The sequence below is a fragment of the Apaloderma vittatum genome, unplaced genomic scaffold (genome assembly GCF_000703405.1).
Source record: "Apaloderma vittatum isolate BGI_N311 unplaced genomic scaffold, ASM70340v1 scaffold10483, whole genome shotgun sequence".
Taxonomy (NCBI): Eukaryota; Metazoa; Chordata; class Aves; order Trogoniformes; family Trogonidae; genus Apaloderma; species Apaloderma vittatum.
This window is the reverse complement of record NW_009706432.1, coordinates 40,735-49,316: the sequence shown is the minus strand read 5'-3', so window position 1 is coordinate 49,316 and position 8,582 is coordinate 40,735. Positions and strand designations below refer to the sequence as shown.

At 41.9% G+C, this 8,582-nt stretch overlaps 1 protein-coding gene across 1 annotated transcript; it reads left to right on the top strand.

Annotated features, from left to right (window-relative positions):
- Positions 1 to 96: 96 nt before the first annotated feature.
- Positions 97 to 8,330, top strand: MFSD1 (major facilitator superfamily domain containing 1). The gene is made up of 13 exons (XM_009865791.1): positions 97 to 206; positions 603 to 645; positions 1,199 to 1,266; positions 2,056 to 2,164; positions 3,216 to 3,318; positions 3,977 to 4,075; positions 4,662 to 4,773; positions 5,366 to 5,422; positions 6,197 to 6,353; positions 7,002 to 7,099; positions 7,374 to 7,486; positions 7,922 to 7,969; positions 8,266 to 8,330. The coding sequence occupies exons 1-13, from the start codon at positions 97 to 99 to the stop codon at positions 8,328 to 8,330; spliced, it is 1,182 nt and encodes a 393-aa protein (XP_009864093.1).
- The last annotated feature ends 252 nt before the right edge of the window (positions 8,331 to 8,582 follow it).

Below are 8,582 nucleotides of genomic sequence, written 5' to 3'. Positions count from 1 at the left end.
TAGGCAAGTGCGGTTGGCCCGGTCAGCAAGCGGGCTTATGCCTGGGTATGGAGTAATTACTGGGTTTTAATTGCCCCCTTCTTCGTTATGTAGGATATGAAAGCGAACACGGCTCAGTTCATGTCGCTCTACGCCTGGTATTCCTGGCCCAATGTGGTTCTTTGCTTCTTTGGAGGTTTTCTGATAGACAGAGTTTTTGGAATAAGGTACATGTGATATTAGTATCCCCCATGGTCAGCTGTTCAAGTGCATGTCAACTATAGGCTTTATAATATAAAGTTTTTTCAAATTATACTAAGTTTTTTCAAATTTTTTCCTCCTGTAATATAGAAATTTCCCCAACTTCCTTCCCTCCAAGTGTTTGAACTCGATCTTAAAGGTCTTTTCCAACCTAAACGATTCTGTGATTCTCTGATAAATGAAGCGGCTTCAGAAATGCCAGTCTGTGCCACTAGATTTTTCTTAAGGAAGCTGTGGCACTCATTATGGAAACCTTTTATTGCATATCGACCTTCCCTTGTTCCCTTGCTGTAGGCCTAACGTAACATTCTATAGGAACAAAGAGTCTAACTATGCATTAAGCGATTTCATTTTTCTTACAGGTTGGGCACTATAATATTTAGTATCTTTGTTTGTGTTGGGCAGGTAAGTGCAAACGATAGGTTGAGGGATGATTTGTGTCTGAAGCTTCTCTGCTGGGAGTGGGGAAAAAAGCCCAAATGGGTTCTCGTGTGCTGGTGGTTGTTTCAGATGGGAGGTGAAGAGAACTGAGGTGGGAGAACCGTGAATTAAATGGGGGTGGTTGGCAACAAATGAGATAACTGGGGACAGAGGACCCTGAAAGGTGAGTGAAAGGAAAACATTTATTTCCTTCACATTCTTATCCAGTGGATTTGAAGCTGTTCTGTGGGTGTCTTTGGGTAGGGAATGATGATAAAGCTGAAGCAGGATTTGAGCCTCGAGAGGTATTTTCTGAGTGCAGTTTCAGGGTGGGCCAGGTTGGGAGTTGTGGAGCCAACAGGGTGGTGAATAGGGGATGCAGAAGGAGCAAAGGCTAAAAGCTCGGAGTAGGAAGCAAGTGCCAAGTGTTCCTGCAGGTCTGGGAAGGGAAAAGCGTTTTTTTGTTTTGAAATGGTTCTATTTTTTTCCATACTTGAAATGTACAATTATAATTTTCCCTTCAATGTCTATTTGGCAGGTAGTCTTTGCTTTGGGAGCACTACTCAATACTTTCTGGCTGATGGACATGGGCAGATTCGTATTTGGGTAAGTCGAGAAGAGCGTACGATGTGCTCTCTGAGGGAGGGACTGTCTTTCTGGGAAGCAGCTACCACATTTACACTCAGAGATGAAATTGTTGGATTTTGAGGCAGCTATAAAGTTGCAAAATCTTCAGATGCATTCCTGGTCCAACTTAAAATTAGAAAACAAAAAGCAGGACTTTGCAGATCTTACTGAATGTGGAAGTTACGAAACTCCCCAAGTAAAGACATGCAATAATTTGATAAAAGCGTGTTAGTCCTTTTCTCTAAATTCTGACTTTGCTGAGTAAAAAGAATTCTTGGCAACGACAACTACAACAGGGCTTCTACGGTGGCAAAAAATGAGAGCAGATATGGGAAGAAATACCTCCACGTTCTGAATGTGCCACAGCATGAAAATGTTAAAAAAATCTGACCAGCTGTACTGGGGGGTGGGCAGACGACTGTTAAATTCTGGTTCCAGGTAAAGTGCCTGCTTTTGGTTTCATTTGGGTCAGGATCTGTACTGCTTCATTTTTTAATGCAGGAGAGAAATCAGCTGCTGCCCGTGGATTTAATTTCTGTAAATGACCAAAGGCAATTCTAATCACTCCTAGACTGCTTCATTATTCTTAAGACACCACAATTCTCTTCTGAATTGTCTTTGAGACTTATGTTGCCTCATATATATGAGTTAGATCTACCTATTTCTCTGAAATACTATCGTCTTGGTATTGCCAGCAAGTAACGGACTGCTTCCCTGCTGCTTTGCATGTTGCAATTAAGTTTTCTTTTGTCCTCCTTTCTTTTCTAGAATAGGTGGAGAGTCCTTAGCGGTGGCACAAAACACGTATGCGGTCAGTTGGTTTAAAGGCAAGGAGTTAAATCTTGTGTTTGGATTACAGCTGAGCATGGCCAGAATTGTAAGTGTAAAACTGAGATTTCAAATGGTAACAAAAGCTGCGGTAAATAGACAAAAGGTACACGTGGCAATGGGTCAGTAAGGTTTCTTGGAACATACCAAGCTTCTGCAGAAGCCTGATGCTGTTCTTAGGGTAGGTCACAGGGAGGGACAATCCCGGCGCTGTTTCATCTCACTAATTGGTTCTTGGCGTGTTGTAACAAGTTGGTTTAACTGAGTGTAGTTTGTGGTTTGGGGATTAAGCGCAGGCTCTGATAAACAGTTTGCTGGGGGTGGCTGCTTTAAGAAACTCCCTTCCTTATCTGCTCTTGTAAGATGCTTTTGTCCCTGGTGCTGGTTCTGATAGAGACGCTGCGACTGCCTCTCGGCTGCACCGTTTGGGTTTGATACAACCACTTCAACTGCTGCTTGTAGGGGGGTTTCCGCTATAATCCACTGGGCTGTGAATCCCTCTCTCCTGTTAGGGATCCTTTAGCAGCTGGTGGTATCTTAAAGCACTGCAGGTATTTATTTACCTTGGTGAAAGAGAATTGACTCATCACAGCTGGGTCTGGGTTGATGTTCAGGCTGTTGCCCTTCAGGAGTTGCCTCATCTCAGCTGAGCTGTAGGTGGCTGCTTGTTGTCAGCCTTGGGATTGCAGCCCTGGGTCCTTTCTCTAGGGACAGAAGTGTACGAGGTGTGGGGGGGTAAGTGCTTATTTGTGGTGTGTCTCGGGGTGGGAATCTTGTTTACTTTAACGTGGTATTAAATTCAACTTGGTTTATGAGCTACCGCAGTGTGTGATGTGGATTTTATGGCAATTCCAATGTCTCCATCAAAACGCTGTTAGAGTTGTATAAAACTTCAGTTTGTGATGGTGTATTATCGTTGCAGGGGTTAATTGCAACTGACCAAATGAGCAGGGAATAATTTTATCACTGCTGCTGGTGGTTTGTGTTCCCTGTGTTGCATCTTACCTGTTCGCTTTAAACACTGTCGAATAAGCAATCTGCCTTTTGAATTTATATAATTGTTAAGTATCTTATGCTTCACATGAGTCTGTTCTGCCTAGGGGAGCACAGTGAACATGAATATCATGGCATGGATATACTCTAGAGTTCAAGATCTTCTGGGGTATACTGGTCCCAGTACTCTTGGGTTAACTCTCATGATAGGTCAGTAATATTTTGAATTGATGTTGTGGGCTTCTGCGTCTGAACAGCGTCGCAACACGTTAACTCTTTCTTAATAATCAAAAAGTAGGACATAAGAGCTATTCAGAAACCTTGTCAGTGGGTAATATTTTCGTGCAGAGTGTGTGATTACTGCATCCATAAAATGCCGCGTGACTTCACGTTTGCGTTTTACGGAGATGAGCTGTTTGATGTGCTTCGAGCAAAGGACAGACTTGAAAAGTTTTCTGAAGGGTGTCCCATCAAAGCTAGCGTGTGCTTCTCTGATGTGTAAAAGTAAAATCTCAAGCGTGTTTGGGTCTGTATGGCTGTCCTTCAGTGTTAAGGCCCCAGTGTTGGTGACACGGCCCAGGCTTTGTTTCTGTTGTTAAGAGCTACAGATACGGAGCTTGGCTGTGTTGAGTGGGAGTGGTGGTGATATTTTATTTTAAATAATTGTAGCTACATGCTTGTACTCCAGTTCGAGGCCGATCTCTCATGTGACAAGCTTCAGGATTTACACCTTGTTCTTTGGGTTGTGCAGCTGTTGAGTCTTACACAGACGATAAGCTGGTGTGACATTAGCGTTGTACTAGATGTGCTTCAAAGCAAAATTACTGCTTGGGTCAACAACTAAACACGTCGCGTTGCCTTCTTGCAGGTGGTGTGACGTGTCTTTTTTCACTGTCCTGTGCGTTAATCCTTGCTTATCTGGACAGGAGAGCAGAGAAGCTCCTTTGTAAAGAGCAAGGGAAAACAGGTGAGTGATGTGGCTGAACCTGCCTCAGTCAGGCTTCATGCTTTTGTTCTGGAGCGCACCCTTTCACTTACACACCAGTTTGATCTGTGCCATTGCCACTGGTACTTTGTTCTGTTGGAATTGGTCTTGGATCTTTCGTAGGTGTGCAAAACCGTGCAGCCAGTGTGTGGTGGTTTGAGTTTTCCATGTGGAGGAGTTTAGACCAGTTAAAAATAAATTAAATTTATGATCCAAGTAAGAGCGTGTAATAGGAGGCTTCAGACCTGAATTTTGTTAGCTGATTAAACATTTCCTTGGAAAAGTAATTTGTATTTAACGCTGCTGTGTGAGGTTTTCAGAGGCTTTAGAGAGCTCGCCCATCCAGCTTGATGTGGTGGAGACGATTTGTTCTTGGCTTTGGCACTGTTGATTTAGGACTTGCATCTTCTTAACCGATTCTTGCTGTGCAAACTTTAAACAAGAGAGTAGATAGGGTCAGGAATATGTGCTTTAGTAATGACTTGTGACCACTTTAGTGCTTGCTCAGTGTTAATGAATTTCAGATATGCTTACGCTGACTGAAACGATGTCTCTTGCCCCACTCCAGGTGAAGTGATTAAGCTAACCGACGTCAAGGACTTCTCTTTGTCTTTGTGGCTGATATTTATAATCTGTGTCTGTTACTATGCAGCTGTTTTCCCCTTCATTGGCCTTGGAAAGTAAGTGTCTCTTGCTTATGCAGCTATTCCCCTTGAATTTGGCTGTGCTTTTAGCCAGCCTCTAACACAGGGAGAGGTGCAAGCTGATTTTTAGGAATTTAATGGCTCAGTCAAATGGGGTTTGAATATGCTTGGAGTTAGAAACATCTCCCCAGCTCAATGCCTGTTTTATGTTGAGTGAGATGGAAAAGCCTGCGATGACTTGGAGAGACCTTACAGTCAGCAACGTAGCTGCTTATTTTTTGCTTGTGCAAAATGTGTTCTAAGAATATTCTCACTTTGGTCTCTTACAGAATGCTCATGGCTCATGTCTCAGTATTGGGTTACGTGTTGGATATGTACTCTGGATGTTTTCTCCAGAGTGTAATTTGAGTAGTCCTTAGACAAAAACTTGTACGGTCTGCTAATAAGCACCTAAATGTGTTATAAATGGGGATCTGTGATGTTTCTCAAAGCTCTAGCTTTATAGCAATATTGAAAGGTTTTCTGTAAACTACATTCTCTTGTCTTCACTTTGTCCACCCTAATTTTGCTTTCATGTCATAAAGTGGGCATTTTCCTAAATCAGGTTGTTTTTTTTCCAATTCTTTAGGGTTTTCTTTATTGAGAAGTTCAGATTCTCTTCTCAAGAAGCGAGCGCAATTAACAGGTATGTTGTGGTCAATCTGATAAGGCCATGTGCCGCTGCCATGTTCTAGGGGCGTTCATACCTTTGGGCTCCCACCGCGTGGGAGGAGATTTGACATCTACTGGTGCCGTTGGTGACTTGCATTTAAGTGGCCCAAGGAATAAATGGGAGGTGTAGCTATTTAATAAAAATGTCGTAGGTGTTCACGTCAAGGAACTGGAGCGAAAAGGCTCTGTGAAGGGTATTATTTTGGTGTTTCATAAAGCCATAGATTCATAGAATGTGTGGAGTTGGAAGGGACCTCTAGAGATGATCCAGTCCAACCCCCTGCCAGAGCAGGGTCACCCAGGGCAGCCACACAGGAACACGTCCAGGTGGGGTTTGAAAGTCTCCAGAGCAGGAGATTTGGTGATTCCCTTCTGAAGGATAGAAGCAGTTTAATAGTGGCAGTAAGCAAAGTCCGTTTTCCTGAATTGAAGATGAATTTTTGTTCTGGCAAAAAACCCAAACCAAACAACTCCAATCCCTCAGCAAAACACTTGCTGGTGTGTGATTCCAAGAGCTGTGAGTATGTTGCTGTTTCCTTGAATGTTTTCATGTCCGCAGACCCTTTGGGAGCTTTGAGTTCTGGAGTCTGTTATTTGGGGTGAGGGTTGACAGGAGACTTCTGGGGTTTTTCTTACAGCCTCACAGGTGACGAGGGAACACGATGTTTCATCTGAAGATGCTTGTATTGGGTAACATGTAACACTGCCAGTGGCTAAATAACGTTCAATTCTTTTTATTCTTCCTTAGTATTGTGTATATCATATCAGCACCCATGTCCCCAGTCTTTGGATTCCTGGTGGATAAAGTTGGAAAGAACATCATCTGGGTTTTATGTGCCGTAATAACTACACTTGCTTCCCATATTATGTTGGCTTTTACCTTCTGGAACCCCTGGATAGCCATGGTAAGTAATTCTCTGAGACTTATAGCTAAATATGATAAAAGAAGAAATGGAGTTGTTGCTGAATTATTTTGCCACTGTCTGTTTAGTCCTCATGCTCTTATTTTGATATCCTTGACTTAAAGGAGGACATACTGTGCTAGGTGCTTGCTTTTCTCCTAAATTGTGTTCTTCTGATATAGTTCGGAAGCTTACTTCTCAAACTGTCTCTAACGTGCTGTATTGGATAGTGGTAAACCTTAACCAAAATATTTGTTTCTGATTTGCACTTCCTAGGGCAGGTTCCCTGAGAAATTGCTTTTAAACTAAGGTTTACAGGCTTAAATACTGTGCTCACCAATGTATCAGGGTTTAAAAAATAAGATCATTGTTTTTCTGGTATTCTTCTAGTGAGTTGCAGCCTTGATCTTTTCCTTTGGGTATTCAATACTAATTAGTTAGGGATTAGCCTGTGGTTCATTCCTGGAAAAAGTTCTCTCTGCTTCTAAATGTGCATTTTTATTCAGAACAACATTGCAAAAGGTGTTGCTTCAGCTCTTTTTTTCTCTCTTATGGGAGAAGGAGAAAACTGGGATGTTAATCTATTAGAAGTTTAAAGCAACAATGCATCTCATCTACCATCTGTTTCCTTGTCCCTATTTCTCTCCCCAGTGTTTGCTGGGAGTGGCGTACTCCTTGCTTGCCTGTGCCCTGTGGCCCATGGTGGCCTTTGTTGTTCCAGAACACCAGCTGGGAACTGCTTATGGCTTGTAAGTACTTACAGCTGACCATGTCCTGATACTCCTGAATATCAAGCAGTTGTAACATCTTCATGGTTACTAATTCCTCTGAGTTCAGCCTGGCAGGAAACCTCGTGCAGGAGAGTGTGTGCAGGAACTTGTGTAAAAACGCAGAGTCAGGACTCCGTCGTTTGTTGTAACAACTGGGGGGAAGTTTGTCTCGTTGTTGGCTCGGTACTGGTAGCAATGGTTTCTTTAAAAATAAATTTCTGCGCGGTGGTGACGGATCCCCTGTTTCTGTTAGCATGCAGTCCATCCAGAATCTGGGTCTGGCCATTATCGCTATAGCAGCTGGGATGATTCTGGACACGAGGGGCTACTTGTTTCTTGAAGTCTTCTTCAGTGCATGTGTTTGCTGTAAGTATTAAAAACATTGAGAATGGATTCTGTGTGTTCAGGAAACTTTACCGGGCTTTTTGTCTTAATGTTGCCTGTACAACAGTAATAATTCCTTTCTTGTAGTTTGGAGTTTGAGCGAGCGGCAATGTTGAAAGTAACTCCAACCTAATGAAGTGTTTTGTCGTTTTCTTGAAGTGATTTAGTGCAAATAATTTGTGTGTTTAAAAAAAAAAAAAAGAATGAGTGAAAGGGTAGGCGAATAATACTCTTAAAGGAGAGAGATATATATATATATATGTGTCAATATAACTAAAACTAAAAGAATATTGAGGCGCTACTGGCAAAAATCTCACCTCGGTAACTACCTCCATGAAAAATCTTAGTTGTTGCTTTGCATGTTAAAACTTTTCTTTTGTTAACTAAACATATTTGGTTTTTTTCTTGTTTTTTCAGTGTCACTAATAGCTGTAGTCATGCTGTATTTTGTGAATCACCTCACGGGTAAGTAAGTATTTTCAGGTTCTCATGATATGGGTTATTATGGTAAAGTAGAGAAACTTCATTGTTACTCAACAGAAAACTGGTTCAGGCTTGAGAGCTTAGTTTGGGTCCTGATTTTGCTTGCTTAGATGACGATAAGCACGTTGCTCTTTCTCTTTACTTCTGTTTCTAATAACCTAAAATGACCCTGCTCCTTGTTTTGGGAAGTGGGAACTTCTGTAGTGAGGTGTAATATGGAAGATGTAATACACAAAGACCAATTTAAAGTTTCAGAGTGTCCGTTACTTCTGTCGCAGGTGGTGATCTCAACTGGTCTGCAAAGAAAAGGGAAAAAATGCAAAAAGTCGCTGCAACTGAGTAAGTACAAAGGACGGTGTCCTTATGTTTAATCTGAAGTAATGAAGGAGATTGCTGTCTGAAGTCAGTCTCTTTTGTAAGTCTGCCATTTGTATCGAATGTTATTTTTATTTCTTGCCAGTTAGTACTAGGATTTCATTTTCTTGCCTCCTGTGAATGAAAAATTAAAGGAAGTAGCAATTAGCACAGTTCCTTGTGATTTTTATTTCTTTCAGTGGAACTGAAGTGTGTGTAAAAAATGCTGTATCAATTAAAA

Coding starts and splice junctions, on each gene's coding strand:
- MFSD1 (XM_009865791.1), top strand. CDS start 97: ATGAAAGCGAACACGGCTCAGTTCATGTCGCTCTACGCCTGGTATTCC. Junction 646..1,198: donor TCTTTGTTTGTGTTGGGCAG/GTAAGTGCAAAC, acceptor TCTATTTGGCAG/GTAGTCTTTGCTTTGGGAGC. Junction 1,267..2,055: donor ATGGGCAGATTCGTATTTGG/GTAAGTCGAGAA, acceptor TTTCTTTTCTAG/AATAGGTGGAGAGTCCTTAG.